This window comes from Seriola dumerili, unplaced genomic scaffold, assembly GCF_002260705.1.
Source record: "Seriola dumerili isolate Sdu_G_001 unplaced genomic scaffold, Sdu_1.0 BDQW01000242.1, whole genome shotgun sequence".
Classification (NCBI taxonomy): Eukaryota; Metazoa; Chordata; class Actinopteri; order Carangiformes; family Carangidae; genus Seriola; species Seriola dumerili.
Genome location: NW_019174497.1, coordinates 6,702,934 through 6,726,401, shown reverse-complemented (window position 1 = coordinate 6,726,401; position 23,468 = coordinate 6,702,934). Strand labels below are relative to the sequence as shown.

At 39.4% G+C, this 23,468-nt stretch overlaps 2 protein-coding genes and 10 non-coding genes across 13 annotated transcripts in view; 5 read left to right on the top strand and 7 right to left on the bottom strand.

The window, feature by feature from the left end:
• The window catches only part of rlbp1 (retinaldehyde binding protein 1), a 7,699-nt gene extending 5,213 nt beyond the window's left edge, over window positions 1-2,486 (top strand). Inside the window, exons 6-8 of the mRNA XM_022756011.1 lie at window positions 372-530; window positions 958-1,068; window positions 1,622-2,486. Coding sequence (XP_022611732.1) covers window positions 372-530; window positions 958-1,068; window positions 1,622-1,750 — 399 coding nt within the window. The 3' untranslated portion in view covers window positions 1,751-2,486. The remainder of the gene's footprint in view (window positions 1-371; window positions 531-957; window positions 1,069-1,621) is intronic.
• LOC111229615 (monoacylglycerol lipase ABHD2-B-like) overlaps window positions 1-23,468 on the bottom strand; it is a 24,491-nt gene extending 1,023 nt beyond the window's left edge. Inside the window, exons 1-11 of one of the 2 annotated variants that reach the window (XR_002665411.1) lie at window positions 23,379-23,468; window positions 22,898-22,966; window positions 21,884-22,117; window positions 20,324-20,499; window positions 19,720-19,887; window positions 17,956-18,139; window positions 17,629-17,721; window positions 16,920-17,021; window positions 16,748-16,817; window positions 15,578-15,662; window positions 4,984-5,588 (exon numbers count right to left, since the gene is read on the bottom strand). Coding sequence is in view for 1 of the 2 variants with exons in the window: in XM_022756010.1 (XP_022611731.1) it covers window positions 5,362-5,588; window positions 15,578-15,662; window positions 16,748-16,817; window positions 16,920-17,021; window positions 17,629-17,721; window positions 17,956-18,139; window positions 19,720-19,887; window positions 20,324-20,499; window positions 21,884-22,095 (1,317 nt within the window). In the remaining variant the exon portion in view is untranslated. Of the gene's footprint in view, window positions 1-2,994; window positions 5,589-15,577; window positions 15,663-16,747; window positions 16,818-16,919; window positions 17,022-17,628; window positions 17,722-17,955; window positions 18,140-19,719; window positions 19,888-20,323; window positions 20,500-21,883; window positions 22,118-22,897; window positions 22,967-23,378 lie in introns of those variants that run through there. The other variant, XM_022756010.1, reaches the window with a different exon arrangement.
• On the top strand, window positions 6,663-6,734 carry trnae-uuc. Its single transcript has one exon. It is a non-coding gene; the product is annotated as a tRNA-Glu (tRNA).
• Window positions 6,930-7,001, bottom strand: trnae-uuc. Its single transcript has one exon. It is a non-coding gene; the product is annotated as a tRNA-Glu (tRNA).
• Window positions 8,777-8,848, top strand: trnae-uuc. The gene has a single exon. It is a non-coding gene; the product is annotated as a tRNA-Glu (tRNA).
• On the bottom strand, window positions 9,037-9,108 carry trnae-uuc. Its single transcript has one exon. It is a non-coding gene; the product is annotated as a tRNA-Glu (tRNA).
• trnae-uuc lies at window positions 9,603-9,674 on the bottom strand. Its single transcript has one exon. It is a non-coding gene; the product is annotated as a tRNA-Glu (tRNA).
• trnae-uuc lies at window positions 10,377-10,448 on the bottom strand. Its single transcript has one exon. It is a non-coding gene; the product is annotated as a tRNA-Glu (tRNA).
• On the bottom strand, window positions 10,943-11,014 carry trnae-uuc. Its single transcript has one exon. It is a non-coding gene; the product is annotated as a tRNA-Glu (tRNA).
• On the top strand, window positions 12,325-12,396 carry trnae-uuc. The gene has a single exon. It is a non-coding gene; the product is annotated as a tRNA-Glu (tRNA).
• Window positions 12,576-12,647, top strand: trnae-uuc. Its single transcript has one exon. It is a non-coding gene; the product is annotated as a tRNA-Glu (tRNA).
• trnae-uuc lies at window positions 13,646-13,717 on the bottom strand. The gene has a single exon. It is a non-coding gene; the product is annotated as a tRNA-Glu (tRNA).

Below are 23,468 nucleotides of genomic sequence, written 5' to 3'. Positions count from 1 at the left end.
TCTGACTTCAGGCTAAGGCTCCAAAGTGTTTTTCACAAAAAAGAAACTACTACAGGCCTTATATTCCATACTTTCTGTCAAAAACAAAATGAATATAAAAAAAGGTGACAGAAACAAGTACATTTCCATTTGTGCTTGTGTAACTTTGGTTCAGTATCTCTTATACTCATTTCAACTTTTTGGTTGTAAAATCTTAAGTTATGTTTCAAATGAGACCAGGGATATATATCTAATCAAAAGGGTTAAGGAACAGTAGCCTTGCTATTTTGGGTACATTATTTCCAGGGTTGTGCCAAGTGGAGTTGTCTGGTGACATGTTAAATGAACCTAGCTAATAAACATGGTATATCTCTGTCTGTGTGTGTGTTCAGATCCTGCGTGCCTACTGTGTGATCCTGGAGAAGCTGCTGGAGAATGAAGAGACTCAGATCAATGGGTTCTGCATCATTGAGAACTTCAAGGGCTTCACCATGCAGCAGGCGTCCGGGATCAAACCCACCGAGCTCAAGAAGATGGTGGACATGTTGCAGGTGGGAAAGCAAATTCTTGCCCTGGACTCTAGTTGGTTACTGCAGACGTTAGAGGGTAGGATGCATGAATATGGCAGAGATGAAAACTGCATTAGGTTTTCAAAGAAACTCTTCATAGCCTAATGGTTAAAGTTAAAATCTGTGTGGCTGAATACTAGAGATAAGTGGAATATGGAATATGTATGTTTGTCTGGTTGCAGTTTGCTGGTTAAGGAGTCAGATTTTTAAGAAAAAGCGATTAAAACACTCTCTCCTCTCTCAACAGCCTCAGTGGCACCTTAAACTTGAACTGTTCCACAAGAGCTGCTGTTGGAAAGAAATATTCACAGACAGTCTAATACCTCACACTTCCTGCAGGAGTCCTCTTCACTGATGGTTTTATTGAGGGTTATATCACCAAACTCTCTTACTTTTTCTCTTCCACCAGGACTCATTCCCTGCCCGTTTCAAAGCTGTGCACTTCATCCACCAGCCCTGGTACTTCACCACCACCTACAACGTGGTCAAACCACTAATGAAGAGCAAACTGCTAGAGAGAGTGAGTTTTACAAAGCTGATTCAATAATAATGGTGACACTGTAACTGCAACGACTGCTGCTCCTTCCTACTCTCTTTCAGTCTATAAGATGAATTCGGGATAGAGGAAACAGTCAAAACTGAATCAAGACTGAAACATATAAAATGCAGAGGCTCCTTAGTGTTATAACTACACTCATATCAGGTATCATATATTTAAAAACAAGTTTTGTCAGAGCAACATGTGAAATATAAAGGTAACAACAGTTAAAGTACACAATAGATATTTAATACAAAGATTTTACTGTTTACTGTTAAAATCTTTCATGTGACATTGTTTTTTATTGCTGGATTTTCACATGCTTGATATTAGTGTTGAATTTGGTTATGATTAGCAAAGCAGACAGCAGGCTGCTGATGCCACTTTGAAATTGTCTGTGTTTATGGAGCACTCCCACCTCAGGGTACAATAGGTACCATCTCAAATTTAATTTGCACTCATTTACAAATTGAGTTAGTGGGTACAGGAAATACACAGTCGCAAACGACTCTAATAGCTGCTGTCCTTGCTCCAGGTGTTCGTCCATGGAGATGAGCTGGAAAACTACTACAAGGAGTTTGACGCCGACATCCTTCCATCTGAGTTTGATGGAAAAGGTGCCAAGTACGATGGCAAGGCCACAGCAGCCAAGCTGTTCGACTAAACATCCTCCATCCATTTGTCAAACATGCAAAGAGCCGTTATATATTACAAAGCCCCATAGACTGTGGAGACTCAAAGCCCAATCTAGCTGTGTGGTTGTAGGAAAAAAAAGTTATGAATGAAAGTCACGAGTGTGGGAGAAGTTAAAATGATGTGAGGTCCACACAAAGCACAAACAGGAATGAAGTGTTCTCACTTACACTCTAAAGTATTCTGTAATAAGACACTGGATTATTAGATTTGACCATTAATTACAGGGTACAGATTGGTTTCCAAAGCATCATAAGATTTTGAGAATAATTTCCTACCTTCTAATCAACCATTGTTTTCATTTCATACCAAGATAGTTTGAAAATCAATCAAACATCTTAGTTTTAAAACTAGCGTGAAGTAGGTCGTTCATCACGATGGCCATTTAGTTACCTTTACTTTTTTTTAAGGTCAAATTTGTTGTTTTCACACAGTTATGCAATTTTGTGCAGGAGCTACTTTGATGCTTCCTTCTTGGTGTGTCCAGAGTTTGCAGGGAAACAGTAATCCTTATTACATACACACACACACACACACACACACCACAACACACACACACACACACAATAACTGACTCACAAACATGAGATCTGAGAGCTTCCTGACAGTCACCAACAAGGAAGAATTTTCAAAACAGGCTCACAACTGCATTACTGTAAGTTTGAACAAAAAATAAAGATGGCCAAGTGTCCACTTTGATGAACTACCGTATTGTCGTACGCATGTTCAAAATCTTTGCAAGTTGATTTTCATACCAATGAGACATGAATGGAAGCTAATGGCTGTCTGGGAGGCATGGTTTGGGAAATCAGTGTTACTGTAACCTACACATGACTTGAAGTTAATGTGCTAAAAATGCATAAGCACCATGACTCTTTGACCATTCAGATTCAATCAAGTATTTTAAATATCATTTTGTGAACAACAGATAGAGATTATCTGCGTCTCTTCTGTGAAGTTGTGCTCTGTGTGGACTGTAGTTCAGCCACATAGCTTGTTGTAACACTGGCAGGCCCCAGATTTCTGTATCCACTCTCTGATCCCCCCGTCTCTCTGTGGAGTACAAGGCTGATATTCCAACAAGTGCCTGTCTCATGTTTTTTAGATTGTTCTTCAATATGAATATTATAAAGTTTTACCCACTGTGCTACCTGTTGCACCAACAAGAATGTCAATAAATGTACAATAAACTGTATATAAATATAAGTTATAGTCTTTGTTTTAATCTACAAATTAAGAAAACATAAAATCTAGATTAGGTTCAAATAAACAGACGTAAATGTTTGTGAAAAATACTTATTAATGGGTGAGATCAAATATCAGTGAAGGCTGTGTACCACATCAGCACAAAACACATGATTAAATTATAAATGTTACATCCATATGTTGATACATACTATATTGTCATACAGTGCAATAGGAACCGTAAAGTCCAAGCAAAACAGTCCATATCTATAACAGTCAGGACATAATGCACATACAGATGGAGTTGTGCTGCTTGCTGACAGGTTGGCTTCAGCTTCAAAGGGCAGAGAGAGAATTGAAGTGGTGTATGATGGCTGAAAATGGTATTAATAAGACATGCATGAACTTGGGTGGAGTCCACATTTCCACTATGTGTGACAGGATGTTACTCACAGGAAACTGATTCATATCAAACAGGCACTTCTTAAAATGATAATGAAAAAGGCTACAATACACCACAGAAAAACAAAGAGAATTCCTGCACATAAAACTCACACAAAAACCTATTGTGTCAGTGTTTAATACCTTTATCATACCTTTACCTCAAGGAAATAAAATGTATCATGAGACACAGAGGTAAGTTTTGTCCGGTATTTTTCTGTTTTCATGAAGAAAAAAACATGGCGCACACCACCCATCTGGTATGTTGTAATAAGCAGCTTAAAGCAAACCCTCAAAAAACTGTGGTCACTCAGCGATTAGCCCTCGTCTAAAGTGTTATCTAATATGAGACCTCCACTTTGCCTTTAACAGGTTTGTGGCAAAGTCAAGCTGTATTTTATTGAAAAGTGGAAAGTCCTTTAGTCTATTTGTTTGGTAAGTGCATAAATTGAGAGTCCAACATTGGATTTCTCATTTTATAGACTTACTGTTTATGTCCCAGTTGCACTCTCTTCTCTCCTGCCTGCTGTAACATCTGTAAGCATCATGCAGCTCTGTCCTGAGCGTAAGTACAGTGTTTTTTTCCGATTACCTCCTGCCCTGATTTATAGATGCATCAAAGAACATTTTCTGTGGTAATCCATGGAAACAGTGATTGAAATTTCTTTCAATCACCCTGCATCAGGAGGCATCATAGTGTTGGGTTTTTGGGTTCTGTGGGATAATTCATGGGACAGGCTGACCTACAGAAGTACAATGTTAAAGCTAGTTTGTATGAAGAGCCCATATTTCCATTCAACAACACTGACTGTTAGAAAAGTGTTATTAAGTAGAAAAACTACAATTTCTGTCTGTCTGAATTTTTGTAACTCCTAAACCTCTTTAAAAACCTGCAGGGGCATGATTCTTTTATTTTGAAGGAGCAAGGATGCAGTTTGATGGTCCACCACAAACAATGGAAACACAAAGTGAAAAACTGGAGAGTGGTGTCAAAATGAGCAAAATGATGCAATAAAACAAATAAATAAACCAACCATTTAACAGAATATACAATAAAACAGCATAGTTCTCTCAAAGGAAACAAACAAGATCAAGAACATTTAAAATACGATTAAGGAATTTAAAATCACAATCTGAACGCAACAGATGTTATTTTGAGCCTTAACAACGGCTGAAAATCACCACTGTAAACCATAAATCATGTCATAACTGCTGCTCATCAGAGGCGGCTCAATGATTCACGAGAAGCCGAAACTCAAATCTGCTGCAGACTCACATTTATATCAAGGCACTTAAATCTGGTCGAGAACTTTTCAAGTTAAATTCTAAAAGATTTTTTTAAACAGGTAACCACAATATACTTGAAAATGTGACTGATGTGGGGCATCAGATATATTTGAACATATATTATTGTTAAGATTTTAAGACTTCAGAAAGGGTTGAAGGTCCCTCTCACTTAAGTAGGACTACAGGTCCAATTTGTGTGTAAGATGACATTCAAGTTTTCGTATGAATATCTGGGAACATTTTCAATAGTAATTAATGTAGGAAAATCTCAATTTTCTTCTTTGTACTCACAGGTTTACATTCATGCGTCACCTTCCTGCCAACTACATCACCCTGCTGTCCAGAATCAAGAGGCAACACCTGCCAAAAACCAGCAGAGGGCAAACTATTGTTGCACTGGAGATTAACTGAGAACAAATGAGGAAGGAACAATTCAGCACAGGCTCAAATTACACTCAGCTTTTATTATGTCTGTGAGTTTTAACTTCCAATTTGCTGCCTGCCTTGTCAAATCCATCTAATGGTTTCCTACATTTCCCAGAATTACTCATTTAACTTTAAGACCATTAGTGCCAAAGTAGAGAAAATATAGAGGGCTGAGTGTTTGCCTGTGCATCTTTTATCATTTTGGTCTATAGTTTGGTCTTCAGACTCTATGTACAGTAAGTGTTACCCACTGAGTGTGACCCTTGTGCTCTGCAGGCAGGAGTTCATGTCCTGATGGCTGCTCCTCTGACAGACTGGCCTGTTCTTCTCCCAGTGGCAGATGGCGTCGGTGTACTCGACAATGACCTTGTCCATCCAGGTGAGGGGTTGAGGGAACAACACAGCTCCCTCAAAGAAGCCCAGGTGGCCTCCGTGTTGGGTCAGGGCAAATATCACATTGGGCATCTTCTCTGAAGAGGAGGACAAATAGAAGGAGAGGTAAGGTAAATGACCCTTTTTTTTACTCAGCAGTATTTTCTATTGAAGTATGGTGACACCTAATTTAGTGCCAACTCATTACTTTTTGGGAACATCTGACACATAGTAAAAGTACAGTGTCTGTAACAGGAAACAAAGGTGGGGATGTTTGGGTTTCCTGTGTAGCAGCTGTATTAACTACTGATGTCAAGAACCACTCATCAGAGCTAAACAAGACATTAGTTCGTATGTGTAATGTTTCAGTTCACCAACTAGATCCATCAGTGTCTGGAAATAAAAATAATTTTCACCTAACTGTACAGCTCCTGACAGAAGCACTGGGTTCAACATCAGCTTATAAATAAGAAAAGGTCTACTCTAACTTATTTACAGTGTTTTGTTTCTTAAGGGGTTTATTTAAAGGACAATAACAATTTTTTTGGCCACATGGTGGCAGCACCAAAGTCTATTGTCTGAAATGGCAAATCTTTAAGAACTAAGACACCCTCTGGCAATACTCTTTTGGGCTTTGTATAGGTTGCAGGTCTCTACATTAAAGTTTGTTGTTCATTTTAGTATCTATAATTAACACCTTTTGATATTATCATTATTCACTGGTAATTACTTAACCATAACTTAATTATTAATGTGTGTCTTTCAAAATGTGAATCAAACTTTTTTTTACATTAAAAGAATTTGACAATATACTCAGTTTTTAGAAACTCGCGCGTTGCTGGAGTTTTGACCTCTTCAGATTTTTATCATCTTCATGTTTCTCAAACACATGAATCTCACTCTGCGTCAGATCAGGGTGTATGAACATAGACTAGCAGAGACACAATCACCTGGAATAAATAGATTGATGCATGAAAATATAGCTCCCCCTGTAACCACAAACTTCTGAAACAAATAGTTGATCAATTAATTAGCTGACTGAAAGAAATTTAATCACCAATGTTTTTGAGAGCAGTGGTGAACTGGATTTTTAGGAGCTGCCTCCTCATGATAACACTAATTGTGTATCATTTCTCTATAATCTTGTGGCAGCCACTCTTAACTTTGACATGTCCCATATGGTCTAGCGGTCAGGATTCCTGGTTTTCACCCAGGTGGCCCATGTTCAACTCCCGGTGTGGGAATGATAAAGTCTTTGGATAAATTATTTATGACATTCAGATGTTTCAATGACTATTGTCAGACACACTATCCAGGTTTGGGATGTTGGAATGGACTGCCAAAGGTCTTCATATTCGTCAAGGGAACACCAAAGATCATTTTGGTCATCAGATTAACTGTGAAATCCTGCCCTAATTTAATAATTACAAAGGCTGGAGTTCCCATACCGGGAGTTGAACCCGGGCCGCCTGGGTGAAAACCAGGAATCCTGACCGCTAGACCATATGGGACATGAGTTCAACCTTCAAGGTTTCTCAACACAATGGGAAAAAACCTGCTGCATATTTTCCAGATCATCCTATCAGCTGCCCTCTTTGTAGCTTACACCCTTAAACCTTCAGTAGATGGGCTTCTTTACAAAGCAGTAATATTATAGGTTTGCATCGATACAAACAGAAAACAGAAAATAGCCCCTTAAAGCTAAATGTGTATAACCATGGATCAACTTTATATTCGTAGATAGAAGTTGGAGGTCTTTCCTGTTCACTTCAATGCAGACAGTTTTCTAGTGGCCATTAGTGAAATTGCAGATTGATGGGCTTCAGCACGTAAATCTAAGATGACCCATATAGTAACTTTGTATTTGCAGAGAGAATTTGGGGTTTTTATGTTCAACAGACACAGTTTTCTTAGAGCAGCCTCTAGTGTACATTAGAGGAAATGCAGTTTCACACAGCACTAAATTCTAGATTGGTTTAATTTTAAAACAGCTGGTCTACGTAGATTCCCATACCAGGAGTTGAAACCGGGCCGCCTGAGTAAAAACCAGGAATCCTGACCGCTAGACCATATGGGACACGTCAAAGTTAAGAGTGGCTGCCACAAGATTATAGAGAAATGATGCAAAGCTAGTGTTATCGTGAGGAGGCAGCTCTTAAAAGTCCAGTTCACCACTGCTATCAGACTAAACTCACTATCTGATGTACTGAATTCAAACTAACATCTGTCTACATAGATTTACACAACTGAAGACCAGAAGTAATTGACCAGGGATCTTTAATGTCACATACTGGGGACTGAACACCAGCCACCAAAAGAAAAAGAAACCTGGGTAAAACCCAGAACTCCACAGAACTAGACCATAAGGAGCATTAAGACAGGTGTAGGGATGATTGCCACACAAGCACTAGGTCAAACTCCAAACATAATTGTTAGTAATCTTTATGTATCAGATATTGTTTCAGCTTCTGAAACCTAGTCCCATATGAGAAACCTTAAAGCTAGGTCTCATGTCCAAATGGTCTAGCGGTCAGGATTTATGGTTTTCATCCAGGTGGCCTGGGTTCATCTCCTGGTATGGGAACAAGTACCTTTGTTGTTATTAAACCAGAGCAGGAATTCAGAAGCAGTCAACTCTCAGTATGTTTACAACAGGCGAACTACCTCTTGTAGCTGGATTTTTGACACCTGAAAAAGGCTCAAACCACACAGAGCTTAGTGTGAGGTGTCCCCAGTGACCAGAGCAGTGGTGAACTGGACTTTTAAGACCTGTCTCCTCATGATAACACTGTCTTTGTTCATTTCTCTATAATCTTGTGGCAGCCACTCTTAACTTTGACATTTCCCATATGGTCTAGCGGTCAGGATTCCTGGTTTTCGCCTGGGTTCAACTCCTGGTATGGGAATCTATGTAGACCAGCTGATACAAAATTAAACTAATCTAGAATTTAGTGCTGTGTGAAACTGAAGTTCCTGTAACGTACACTAGAGGCAGCTCTAAGAAAACTGTGTCTGTTGAAGTGAACATGTGAACAGTGAAAAACCCCAAATTCTCTCTGCAAATACGAAGTTACTAAATGGTTTTCCACAACATTCTAAAGGGTTACTTTCGCTTTTCTAATGTTTGTATCGATGCAAACTTTGAATATTACTGCTTTGTAGAGAAGCCCTTCTACTGAAGGTTTAAGGGTGTAAGCTACAAAGAGGGCAGCTGATGGGATGATCTGGAAAATACGCAGCAGGGTTTTTTCCTTTGTGTTGAGAAACCTTGAAAGCTGAATTCATGTCCCATATGGTCTAGCGGTCAGGATTCCTGGTTTTCACCCAGGCGGCCCGGGTTCAACTCCCGGTGTGGGAATGATAAAGTCTTTGGATAAATTATTTATGACATTCAGATGTTTCAATGACTATTGTCAGACACACTATCCAGGTTTGGGATGTTGGAATGGACTGCCAAAGGTCTTCATATTTGTCAAGGGAACACCAAAGATCACAGTTGACTGTTTGTGAAATCCTGCCCTAATTTAATAATTACAAAGGTTGGAGTTCCCATACCGGGAGTTGAACCCGGGCCGCCTGGGTGAAAACCAGGAATCCTGACCGCTAGACCATATGGGACATGAGTTCAAACTTCAAGGTTTCTCAACACAAAGGGAAAAACCCTGCTGCATATTTGCCAGATCATCCTATCAGCTGCTCTCTTTGTAGCTTACACCCTTAAACCTTCAGTAGATGGGCTTCTTTACAAAGCAGTAATATTATAGGTTTGCATCGATACAAACAGAAAACAGAAAATAGCCCCTTAAAGCTAAATGTGTATAACCATGGATCAACTTTATATTCGTAGATAGAAGTTGGAGGTCTTTCCTGTTCACTTCAATGCAGACATTTTTCTAGTGGCCATTAGTGAAATTGCAGATTGATGGGCTTCAGCACGTAAATCTAAGATGACCCATATAGTAACTTTGTATTTGCAGAGAGAATTTGGGGTTTTTATGTTCAACAGACACAGTTTTCTTAGAGCAGCCTCTAGTGTACATTAGAGGAACTGCAGTTTCACACAGCACTAAATTCTAGATTAGTTTAATTTTAAAACAGCTGGTCTACGTAGATTCCCATACCAGGAGTTGAACCCGGGCTGCCTGGGTGAAAACCAGGAATCCTGACCGCTAGACCATATGGGACACGTCAAAGTTAAGAGTGGCTGCCACAAGATTATAGAGAAATGATACAAAGATAGTGTTATCGTGAGGAGGCAGCTCTTAAAAGTCCAGTTTACCACTGCTATCAGACTAAACTCACTATCTCATGTACTGAATTCAAACTAACATCTGTCTACATAGATTTACATAACTGAAGACCAGAAGTAATTGACCAGGGATCTTTAATGTCACATACTGGGGACTGAACACCAGCCACCAAAAAAAAAGAAACCTGGGTAAAACCCAGAACTCTACGGTACTAGACCATATGGAGCGTTAAGACAGGTGTAGGGATGGTTACTACACAATAACTAGGTCATAATCCAAACATAGTTGTTAGTAATCTTTATGTATCAGATAGTGTTTCAGCTTCTGAAACCTAATCCCATATGAGAAACCTTAAAGACAGGTCTCATGTCCTATATGGTCTAGCGGCCATGATTCCTGGTTTTCACCCAGGTGGCCCATGTTCAACTCCCGGTGTGGGAATGATAAAGTCTTTGGATAAATTATTTATGACATTCAGATGTTTCAATGACTATTGTCAGACACACTATCCAGGTTTGGGATGTTGGAATGGACTGCCAAAGGTCTTCATATTCGTCAAGGGAACACCAAAGATCATTTTGGTCATCAGATTAACTGTAAAATCCTGCCCTAATTTAATAATTACAAAGGCTGGAGTTCCCATACCGGGAGTTGAACCCGGGCCGCCTGGGTGAAAACCAGGAATCCTGACCGCTAGACCATATGGGACATGAGTTCAACCTTCAAGGTTTCTCAACACAAAGGGAAAAACCCTGCTGCATATTTGCCAGATCATCCTATCAGCTGCTCTCTTTGTAGCTTACACCCTTAAACCTTCAGTAGATGGGCTTCTTTACAAAGCAGTAATATTATAGGTTTGTATCGATACAAATAGAAAACAGAAAATAGCCCCTGAAAACTAAATGTGTATAACGGCGGATCAACTTTATATTCGTAGATAGAAGTTGGAGGTCTTTCCTGTTCACTTCAATGCAGACAGTTTTCTAGTGGCCATTAGTGAAATTGCAGATTGATGGGCTTCAGCACGTAAATCTAAGATGACCCATATAGTAACTTTGTATTTGCAGAGAGAATTTGGGGTTTTTATGTTCAACAGACACAGTTTTCTTAGAGCAGCCTCTAGTGTACATTAGAGGAACTGCAGTTTCACACAGCACTAAATTCTAGATTAGTTTCATTTTAAAACAACTGGTCTACATAGATTCCCATACCGGGAGTTGAACCCGGGCCGCCTGGGTGAAAACCAGGAATCCTGACCGCTAGACCATATGGGACATGTCAAAGTTAAGAGTGGCTGCCACAAGATTATAGAAAAATGATGCAAAGCTAGTGTTATCGTAAGGAGGCAGCCTGGGTTCCCGGTATGGGAACTCCAACCTTTGTAATTATTAAATTAGGGCAGGATTTGACAAACAGTCAACTGTGAACCTTCAGTAGAAGGGCTTCTCTAAAAAGCAGTAATATTCAAAGTGTGCATCGATACAAACAGAAAAGTGAAAATAGTCCCTGAAAACTAAACATGTGTAAAACGATGGATCAAATTAGATAGTGTTATCTTGAGGTTGCAGCTGTTAAAAGTCCAATTCACCACTGCTCTCACACTAAGCTGTGTATGGTTTGAGCCTGTCACTGGTTTCAAAGATCCAGCTACAAGAGGTAATTCTATTATTGTAAAGATCCATTCCCATACCGGGAGTTGAACCTGGGTCACCTGGGTGAAAACCATAAATCCTGACCGCTAGACCATATGGGACATGAGACCTGTTTTTAAGGTTTCTCATATGGGACTAGGTTTCAGAAGCTGAAACAATATCTGATAAATAAAGATTACTAACAATTATGTTGGGATTATGACTTGTGATTGTGTAGTAACCATCCCTACACCTGTCTTAATGCTCCATATGGTCTAATACTGTGTAGTTCTGGGTTTTACCCAGGTTTCTTTTTCTTTTGGTGGCTGGTGTTCAGTCCCCAGTATGTGACATTAAAGATCCCTGGTCAATTACTTCTGGTCTTCAGTTGTGTAAATATATGTAGAGACAAGTTTGAATTCAGTACATCAGATAATGAGTGTAGCCTTGGACTGTATCCAACTATTGAAATCCTGCTGCAGTGTAAACCTGTAAACATGATTGTTCCCATACTGGGATTTCAACCGGGATCACCTGGGTGAAAAGCAGGGTTTCAGAAACAGTCAACACTGATCTTTAGTGTTCCTATGACAAATATGCAGACCTGTTCCATTCAAACATCCCCGATCTATATAGTGTGTCTGATGTATTGAGCTTTAATTAAGGCTTGTCAATAGATATTAGAACATCTGAATGTCATTAGTAATTTTTTAAAGACTTCATAGTTCCCATACTGGGAGCTGAACCTGTGCCACCTGGGTGAAAACCAGGAATCCTAATCTCTGTAGACCATATGGGACATGTGAGTGGGCAGTGGTCACAGCTGCCAGATGATAATTGAAGTGTTCATATGATGTTTACAAGAGGACAACTTGATATCTGGATATAACAGGTCTGTTTTTGAGGAGGAGTTATTTGAAAGCCAAGATAGTTGTTCTACATTTGTTGTCATGTCCCATATGGTCTAGCGGTCAGGATACCTGGTTTTCACCCAGGCGGCCCGGGTTCAACTCCCGGTATGGGAATGGATGTTTGCTATAATAGAATTACCTCTTGTAGCTGGAACTGAGACAAACTCAAACCACACAGAGCTTAGTGTGAGAGCAGTGGTGAACTGGACTTTTAAGAGCTGCTTCCTCATGATAACACTATCTTTGTATCATTTCTCTATAATCTTGTGGCAGCCACTCTTAACTTTGACATGTCCCATATGGTCTAGTGGTCAGGATTCCTGGTTTTCACCGAGGTGGCCTGGGTTCAACTCCCGGTTTGGGAATCTATGTAGACCAGCTGTTTTAAAATTTAACTAATCTAGAATTTAGTGCTGTGTGAAACTGCAGTGTACACTAAGGCTGCTTGGAGAAAGCTCTGTCTGATGAACATAAAAACCCCAAATTCTCTCCTCAAATATAAAGTTACTATATGGGTCATCTTGGATTCATGTGCTGAAGCCCATCAAGCTGCAATTTCACTGATGGCCACTAGAAAACTGTCTGTATTGAAGTGAACAAGAAAGACCTACAACTTTTAGCTACGACTATAAAGTTGATCTATCGTTTTACGCATGTTTAGTTTTCAGGGGCTATTTTCACTTTTCCAATGTTTGCTACCTGGGTGAAAACCAGGAATCCTTATCCCGCCTAGACCATATGGGACATGTAAGTGGGCAGTGGTCACAGCTGAGGTATCAATATGAAGACCTTTCGCAGTCAATTCCAACATCCCATACCTGGATAGTCTGTCTGACAATAGTTATTCAAACATCCGAATGTTATAAATAATTTATCTGAAGACTTCATTGTTCCCACATCTAATGGTCAGGATTCATGGTTTCCACCCGGGCGGGCTGGGTTCAACTCCCGGTATGGGAACAACTACCTTTGTAATTACTAACACCAGTGCAGGTTTTCAGAGGCAGTCAACTCTCATCTTGGGTGTACCTGTGACAAATATAAAGAGCTCTTGTAGTCCATACCAACACCTCACACTTGGATAGTGTGTCTGACAAAGTCAAACACTGGTTGTTACAAATAATTTATCTGAAAACTTCATCATTCCCATACCGGGAGTTAAACCGGGGCCGCCTGGGTGAAAACCAGGAATCCGAAAACGATGGATCAACTTAGATAGTGTTATCTTGAGGTTGCAGCTGTTAAAAGTCCAGTTCACCACTGCTCTCACTCTAAGCTGTGTGTGGTTTGAGCTTGTCTCAGTTCCTGTCTCTGGTTTCAAAGATCCAGCTACAAGAGGTAATTCCATTATTGTAAAGATCCTTTCCCATACCGGGAGTTGAACCCGGGCCACCTGGGTGAAAACCAGGAATCCTGACCGCTAGACCATATGGGACATGAGACCTGTCTTTAAGGTTTCTCATATGGGACTAGGTTTAAGAAGCTGAAACAATATCTGATACATAAAGATTACTAACAATTATGTTTGGATTATGACCTAATGATTGTGTGGTAACCATCCCTACACCTGTCTTAATGCTCCTTATGGTCTAGTTCTGTGGAGTTCTGGGTTTTACCCAGGTTTCTTTTTCTTTTGGTGGCTGGTGTTCAGTCCCCAGTATGTGACATTAAAGATCCCTGGTCAATTACTTCTGGTCTTCAGTTGTGTAAATCTATGTAGACAGATGTTAGTTTGAATTCAGTACATCAGATAGTGAGTTTAGTCTGATAGCAGTGGTGAACTGGACTTTTACTATTTACAGCTGCTGATTTATCAACATTTCTAACTGCAGTTGATTAACTTTTAGGCAGTTTACTAACATTTATAACGGCTTTATTACTGAATAGAAAAACACATCCATGTTATTACCGCATTTGATTTTAACAGGCAACGTTAATACAGTCGTTCATGAGACTGGGGTCTTTTTAACAGCATGCATCATACCATGTACACAACCTCTATACTTAAATATATGGTTACACCATAATGCAGTTGTAAATGTTAATGAACAGTTCTTAAATGGTTTTGGTCCAAAACGTATGTGGTTGAGTAAACCATTGGTCTGAGAGGTCTTAATTAAAGAGAGAAGGATTTCCTACAACCTGGCAACTCAAAGGTTGTTCTTACTAATGCAATTTCACTGATCACTTTTTTCACTGATAAGGCATTAGTGAACCTTTTTTCTTTCAGAAAGTGCCACCAAATCATCATCAAAACAAGAGATGATCATGATCTGAGAAAAACCCTTAAAATAAACTTAATCAACAAGTCATTACTTGGAAAGGTTGGACCTTTTACACAAAAAAGATTAAATAGCAATGAACAAGACAGCAAACATTTAAAGGAAACATTAAAATCCTAGGTATCCATGTTTCCTTGAAGTAGAGGACAAGTTTAGGATTTCATTTGTCAAGGTCTAAGTTGTTACACATACTAATTTACACACGTGACCTACTGAGGAAAGACAGGGCAGCAAGCTGCGGCCCCACACACACACACACACACACACACACACACACACACACATGCACATGCACACACACATGCATGCACACACACACGCATGCACGCGCACACACACACACACACACAAACACACCCTGCTCTATATATATAATCCAAGAGCCCAGGCAGATCACATGGCCCTGAAAAATTCAACAAGACTGTCTGGGCTGGGCGGTGTTGAGTAGGTAGCTGGGACAAGACTTTATCAACACTTAAGACTCTGGCTCCAGAATCCAGCTCCAGAGGAAAGACAAAGAGTTCATTCACTCCACACTAGTCTGAGTTTATATCACTGTGAGGGAAATGTTTTACTGCTTTAGTCATCGCTCTCTAGGAAACACCCATAATACACAAAAAAAAAACAGAACATAACCTCACAGCAACAGTTCATTTAACTCCTAACATGCTGTTGCATAATTAGATATGATAATACTGTCATATGAATGTTTTTATGATGACCCAATGGCTACAATTTATCATTAATGGATTTACATTATTGTTTTATTACATGCTACATACATGAAATATTTCCTGTTGTGTAGATATGAAAAGCCTACTTTGAATCCAGTTTAAAACCACATGACACATTTAAAACCACATTTGAAAATACTATATTTGATGACACACTTTACGTTATGATCAATGCAATATGCTACACAGCTATAGTGACCATCACTTAACACCGAATTTCCTTCTAATTAAACACCATTAATGGCCACTAATGAACGAATCATGGCAAAAACCACAAACCTGTGAGTGTGCGTGGAATAGCCAGGAGTGACTGATGGACTAGCGGGTCGTCTGAGGAGTTTACCAGGAGGAGAGGCACAGTGACCTGGACAGGAAACAACAGTTTGTTTAGTGCCATATAAGTAGAAGGAGTATTAGTAGAAGCAGATGTTTTAGTAGTGGGTTAGTCAGTGAAGAAGTTGTAGAAGCAAAAGTTCTACAATAGTAGAACTTTTAGTAGGAGTGGCAGCAGTAAAAGTATTAGAAGCAGCAGTAGTAGTAGTAGTAGTAGGCTAGGTACCTTTAGTGGTAGCAGTAGTAAAAACAGTATTATATTTAATTCACTCATTCAATTCAATAGTTTGACAGTTTGGGAAATATACTTATTCACCTTATTTCTGACAGTTCTGGCACTCTCGTGGAGTGTGGAGCTAAAGTTATTATCTTAGCTGAGGATGAAGACTGGAAACAGTTAGCCTGGCTCTGTCCAAAGTTAAAAATATATGTTTACCAATGCCACTGAAGCGCACTAATAACACTTCTCAGTAACAGGAATATAAAAATGTCAATTTGTGGTTTCAGAGGTAGTAATAGAAATAGTAACACTGCCAGGCAACCAGCGAAAACAGCACTGTGGTGATGGAAAACACCATCAATACATGGTTACATGACATAACTTCCTCTAAAAGCACAAGATACAACTTGTTACTAATGACCAGCAGAGGTTCTGCTATGTATTTTTTTTTAGCTTTGGACAGAGCCAGGCTCACTTTTCCCCCTGTTGCAGTCTTTATGCTAAGCTAAGCTAACCACCTGCAAGTGCTAGCTCTATAGTTAATGCAAAGACAGCGGTAATCATCTTCTCATGTATCTCTCAATAAGCTGACCTGGTTAAGAGTTAACATCCTACTGAATTAAGACATTAACAAAACTGAACAGAACAATAACTGAAGTAGATGCAGCAGATGGCAATAATAGTAGAAGCAGCTGCAGCAACTGCAGTAGTTACATTAGTAGTTCTAGCAGTAGAAAAGTAGGTCTAATAATAGGACAGAAACAGATTAGTACAAATCTTAGTGAAAGATGTACTTTAGTAGTGTAAGCAACAACAGAACAGTAGCAGAAGTAAAATCATTAGTATATCAAATTGAATTAAGGTTTGGGCTGAACATCTACACACTTGTCACTTACTTTGTGGATGTAGTGCACACAGCTCTCCTTCTCATAGTACTCCTTCAAGGAGCTGTAGCCATGGAATTTTCTGCAGGACAGATCGTGGGATTACGTCAGTGACAGAGATGAGTAGAGTTTGGTGCAGCCATTAGCAGCCCAATGAAAATCAAAATCCACTATCAAAATTCACCTCATAATGCTGTCATCGATCTGCATCAGAGAGGTGGCTGCATACAGTCTGCTCAGGTCTGCATCACCAATGTTGCTGGAGCTCAAGCTCAGCAAACTGTTCCTGTCAAACAGAACAAAAAGGGTATTTAGACAAATCAGGGCGGGAAGCTAAATCTTTGTTTGGCTGGTCCCTAACACCCGCCTGACCCTTTTTATACTGGAGCACACACTCCTAATTAAAGCTACTGGAATTCAGACTTAATGCCTTCACCCTAATTTTTCAGCACTTCAACACTCATTCATATAGACAGATAGTACAGTGTCAAGAAAACAATGCCTCCTATGGATGTTAATCTTGGTGTGTTGTTAACCAACTTTCTTGCTGCAGAAACCCATTGCAAAAATTAATGTAGAGTAACAACTCAATACATCTAAAGGGACGCATTTGGTTGCTTTCTGACACACCCACACAAACACACACACACACAACAACACACACACACACACACACACACACACACACACACACACACACACACACACACACACACACACACACACACACACACACACACACACACACTGGAAATCAATGCAGTACTGCACTTAATATTGTTTAGAATTTGTTTACAACTGATTCAAACACTGAATTTAAATAAAGAAGACGTTTCTGTAGCAGCTTTAACTGTTAATCTGTTCCTGCAGAAACTGTTGTTGTGTTTCTCCACCTGTGTGACAGGATGAGCTTCTTCAAGTTGTCAGCCAACACAAAGTTGTACAGCCTCCGGCACTGGTCCCACTGAAGGAATGTTTCCTGAGCCCTGAACACACAAATGCACACAAACGCACACACTGAAATATACTATGGAAGAAAAACACTTTTAAGATACTGTAGCTTAAAAAATAAAAGCTTCAAGATGACATATAACACATAGTCACTTGATGTTGTTTTAAAACTGGGGTTAGACTGAAGTGAAACTCGTGTCCCTGTCTATACATTTTTATTCATGTCCAGTCCTGTTTCTGTTCATTTGTTTTTCCTCCAGTGTACCAACCTGAGGGCGCTGTACCCTTGACAAACGCTGACACAGCATAGCACTCGGTCCTGGTTTGACTGGTTCTCACCCAGGAACTTACAAACAAGGTTTCCCCCAAGGCTGAAGCCCACAACCACCAGCAGTGTCTCAGGGAAGGCCCGTTTGATGTAGCCCACCATAGCCGCAAACTCCCAAGTACATCCTGAATGAAAGACACAACTTTGGGGTAGTAAAATACATAACATAACATATGACATTAAATAATAAGGCCAAGTAATTTTATCATTAACATTATGTTTTTGCCATTATTTTCTCTACACAAGTCATTTAACGTGTTGCAGCTTTGACTGTTTCTGTTTTGTTTCATGTTGTTGCTTTGTTTTGCTTCCCCTCATTTTGTTTCTCAGGAATGACATTTGAGTTGCCAAATGTTCCAACTGCACAGGATGACACATTACAGAGATGATACAATTTTATCTTTGTATTATCTCTGGAGATTTTAATATTCACTTTGGCCCAGGAGTTTTTAGAACAGATTGGTACTTTTAATTTTATTCAACATGTTGACCTCGATCCTTTAATAACCCTTTAAAACCGAGTGTGTTGACTTCAGGACTTCCAACAGACAACTCATCTGTCCATTCTAACACCACAACATTCTTGCATTTAACACCTCTTATTCAGTTTAAGCTGCGCCTCTAGGTCTTATCTATCATGTTTTATTAACTCAGCCACGCCCAGTAAATTTGTTCATATGTTTAATCAGCTGAGCTCGGATGACACACAATTATATTTTCCTGTAAATCCTACTGATTCTTGTAGTTTAGGTGCCCTGAAAGACTGCACTGAATATATAAAGTGTTGAATGGCTTCTAACTTTCTCCAGCTTAATGAGGATAAGACTGAGATCATTATATTTGCCCCACCCAGCCTGACAGTCAAAATTAATCATAAGCTTGACTTCATACTAACAAGCTCCAAGTCATCTCACAAAAATTCGGGAGTAGGCTACTCTGATTCAAATCTGACCTTTGAAAAACAAATACAAGCTCTTACTCAGTCGTGCTTTGTAAATCAAACCCTTTCTGTCTGTTATTGACCTGGAGGTGGTTATTCATTCATTATTTCATCCTGTCTGCACTACTGTAAACTTTAAAAGCACTAAATTGTCCGCAATCAGTCCAAAATACTGCTGCAAAATTCTATTAATCACATTCAAAGGTTTAACTGGATCAGCTCTAAGCTACACCTCAGGGTCCACACTTGGGTCAACAGGAAAAAAAAAAGCTCTTCTCGCAGTTCTGAAGTCTAATCTTGCAACCAAAGGTGACCATGCACCTAAATTGTGGAGAGACTTAATGTTCACAATCCACACAGCTGTTTCTTTATTTTCTTTTCAACATCAGCTACAAACACACCTCTTTTAACTGATCTGTACCATTTTATTTCCCTAATGAATTTTATATCATTTTATTTATTGTTTTATGATGTTTATTTGTTTTTACTTAAAATGTATAATTTTAATACTGTCTGTCATATCTTTGTGAAAGCACTTTGTGACTGGGTTAAGAAAAATACTATATAAATTAAGTTATTATTATTATTATATTATTATCATTATTGTTATCAAAGCTCTTTACAGGCCCTTCATTCATGTGTAATTGGGCAGCATCAATATAAATAACCAAATTTACAATGAAGGTACAATGAAGGAAACTGTGGTTTACAAACACTTTATCTTATTTCTGAGTCATTGACCATTGTGTTGTGTTCCCTCTTTACCGTAGGTGAACATGCGCGGCGAGGTGAGCTCCATGTTGGGCAGAGCCCCCAGGTGGTTGAGGACGGCGCAGCGGTAACCCTGCCGCTGGGAGTGATCCACAAAGGTACGAATGTAGTTCTTCTCGCTATGGTTACCGATCCCGGGGCAGATTACCATGGTAATGTCATCTGACAGAGACACAAGAGGGAGCATGTGCACAAACATACAAAGTGGGGTCATGTGTGGGTGTAAAAGAGGATGTTGTGTGTGTGTGTGTGTGTGTGTGTGTGTGTGTGTGTGTGTGTGTGTGTGTGTGTGTGTGTGTGTGTGTGTGTGTGTGCGTGTGTGCGTGTGTGTTTGTGTGTTGATTTAATTGGTCTGAAATGGATGGCATTTTCCCACAAGGTAGTTCATTAGTGGTCTCTCTGCTCATGCATACTGTAGTCTGAGCTGCTTGTTACTTGAGACTAATGTACTCACAATCCAAACAAGCTGAAAACAGATCAATAACATAATGATCAGTGAAAATTAGCTTTAAAAGATCAGTAGCTGTGTGACTAGAATCCTTAACATGCAGCCAGCTGCTTTGGTGCTTGACCAGACAGACCAGTGTTTGCCTCTGACCTCCTGTGCTGTGGTCTCCAAGTGCTTCAAAGAGGTCAAAGGTCGCTGTGGCTCCGTCCTGCATAGGGAGAAACTTGCGGACCCCGCAGGGTGTTGGAGTGTTGACACGTCCCATCTTGCCATAAAGGGCTGTCTGGAGATGACCACTCTTCCCCCACAGCAAGGGAGGAATGTATCTGAAGAGAAGGACGAGCTCCATATTATATAACGTGGCTGTAAAATCCACTCTGAAGATGTTTCAGCACAGTCTTAGCAAAGATTATCAGCCCACAGACAGCCACACATGTGCCACTCCAACAATTAAAGGTGGCAGACGAATCCACAGGCACTGTCAGCCATGTAACTGACCAGCCCTGCCAACTGAATCTGAACTCTGAGCTAGAGAGGACTGCTTCTTTGTAGTTGACATTTTCATATCACCAAATTATGCAACTCCAGACAGCTTACTCCCATCACCTTTTAAATGTGGTAGAAATAAGCGGATCTCAAGCCAAGAAGATTTAGCAGAACTTTAAGTTCACAGTTTAAAAAGAAGTGATTTTTAAGTGCACAACAGAAACGTAAAGTGGAACTCCGCTGATTTTACACATCAAAGTCTGTTTACAGGTCTTGGGGATTACTAATACATAATATGTGAAAAAGTTGTATAAAGCCATTGGGTGAAGTCTGATCTCAAGTGATGTTACTTGATATATATATTCAATATGTATTTATATATATATATATATATATATATATATTCATATACACACACACACACACACATATATATATATATATATATGTTTTAAAATATTGATTTGTTGATTAGCCCTTTTATAGGAAGAATATTTTTGCCAAATCTGTCACTGTTCGTCTTGGGCTTCAACTAACGATTGATTAATCCTTTTGCTATAAAATGTCAGAAAATAGTGAAAAGTGCCCACTATAATTTGTTGATGTGTTCAAAATGCTAGTTTTAATTGTGAGCAACAGTCCAAGCACCCAGAAAAGGTTACAATCAGTTTATGACAAGGAAAAGGAGCAAATCATCACATTAAGAAGCTTTCACCAGCAAATGTTTGGAATTCATGCTTGAAAAATTACCAAAATGATCAATTGATTATCAAAATTGTTATTGAACCAATTGACAGTTCTATGTGGGTCAACAGGAAACCTGCTGAAAAAATGTTTTTAACTGAGCCAGGCCCAACAGCCTGGTGATTTTCTTCATTTCTTTGCTATTTTTCCTGCCATAAAACAAATCCAAGTCGAGTCCAACCCTCTGAGGTTATGTCTGAATCACCAGGTCAAGTGTGAGTCATTAAAGTCCACAGTCATCAAGTCTACATATAAAAAACAGTTCAAGTTCAGTTTAGAGTGCAGTTTTTCTCAATTCTTTTCCCTTTTTTTATGACAGTCAATGAAAATCCAATCAAGTCATGTCAGCCTCACAGTACCTCTTCAATTTTGACTATTTCACTCCAGAGCTCCTCAAAGTCATCAGTGTTTCAGTCCAAATTGTATCATAAGTGAAACTTTAAGTTTGAAACTTTAAACCAGACGCAGAGAAACACTCACTCTTTGGTCAGCAGTGGGCAGGATTTGAGTAGGTAGTGGCTGAGCGCTGTGTCCTGGTAGGTGATCTCTGGTGGAGCTGTGGGACTCTTCAGGTTCAGACAGCGGACAATGATGTACAGGACCGTTGCCACTGCTGCCAGCTTCACGCCATCAAACATGGCAGGCAGCTCCGAGCCTAGGGTGTGCATGTCACTGTCCTCGAGGGCTGTCATTGTAGATATGGGACAGGACCCACTGTGTGCACAGTAAGTAAGGAAATCATTCAATTTACACAAGTGAGGAGCTTACAGATGTAGAAATATTATTTCGACAACACTATGACTCTCTTATAAATATTTAATTTGTGGGGCTTAAAAATTTGCAGTAAAAACAGAATTAGACTGATATCAGTTTGCCAATCTGGCCTTTCATGAGATATCAGTCAGAGGTTTCTACCTGACAACAGCTTGTGAAAAAAATCATCTGTGCTGCTTTTGATTTATTTAATTAATTTCTCTATCTAATCTATTTCTGTCTCTGAGTAAACTGTTGTTGTTAGTTGTAACATGTGCAAAATAAAGGAAGGACTTTATACCATCATGCTAAATCTCTTGAAGTCCTTGGAACCACCAATTCACAAATTTCTCTTTTCTATTAAATAAGTAACAACAATCCACTTCAACACATTTATGATTTTGTCTTTCTCAGCGTGTGTGCTTCTGTTGGAGAGCTGCTAGCCCTGAGAATGCTGTCTGTGGCCTCGTGTCAGTGGAAAGTTTTGGTTTCTCCTATGGGTCAAAAGACTGTGTCACAATCTGTCATCTTGCAAACAGACCTCTTGAAGCAATTTATGGCACAAAATTGAGAAATATTGCCTCTTTGTACAAAACATCAGGTAACAGATGTTTCAGTCCAAAAATACAGTTGATGATAATGGCCACCAGAAAGTCATATTGAACAACTTCCTCTACAGACTTTGCATGACAGAGTAAACCAGCATAGATGCCCTCTATTGATATAAACTGTTCTACCCACCTTTCCGTTTGACTTTGAAGAGGGTGAAGTGGTTTGAGTCCTTCCTTATTGAATGATGTTTACTCAGTGCTGGAAAACACAGTCAAACAACTTGTAACTTAATGAACTCATGAACGTAATGTTAATTAATGTTAATGAAAAAATTAACAAACCAAAGGCTACTTAAAAAAAATACAAATAATGTAATTGGCTGTTATATCATATTGACATGTGTTTATAATACACGAACTACAAAACGATAACGACAAAAACTAGACCGATACAACCGAAGAGTGCAAACAGCCTGCTGTGTTTGGCTAGCTTAAATATGAGTACTGGTCTTAGTTTCTTGTTCCCTTTTCTTTCGTCACTCAGGTAAAACTGTTCCTGTATGAAGCCGAAGTGAATCTTAGGACTTCAGAAAACCCTTAAACTAAACACGGACCTCACAAAAGTACAAAACATTTTTTTTAAAGTATAAGTAGAGCATTTCCGGTGCTACCATCGTGTTTTTTTCGGGGTCAGTCCCAGTTCTGGTCGGATCCACCCAGAGTTGAGCTCCGTGTCTGAACACCGTCTGTTTACAACACAG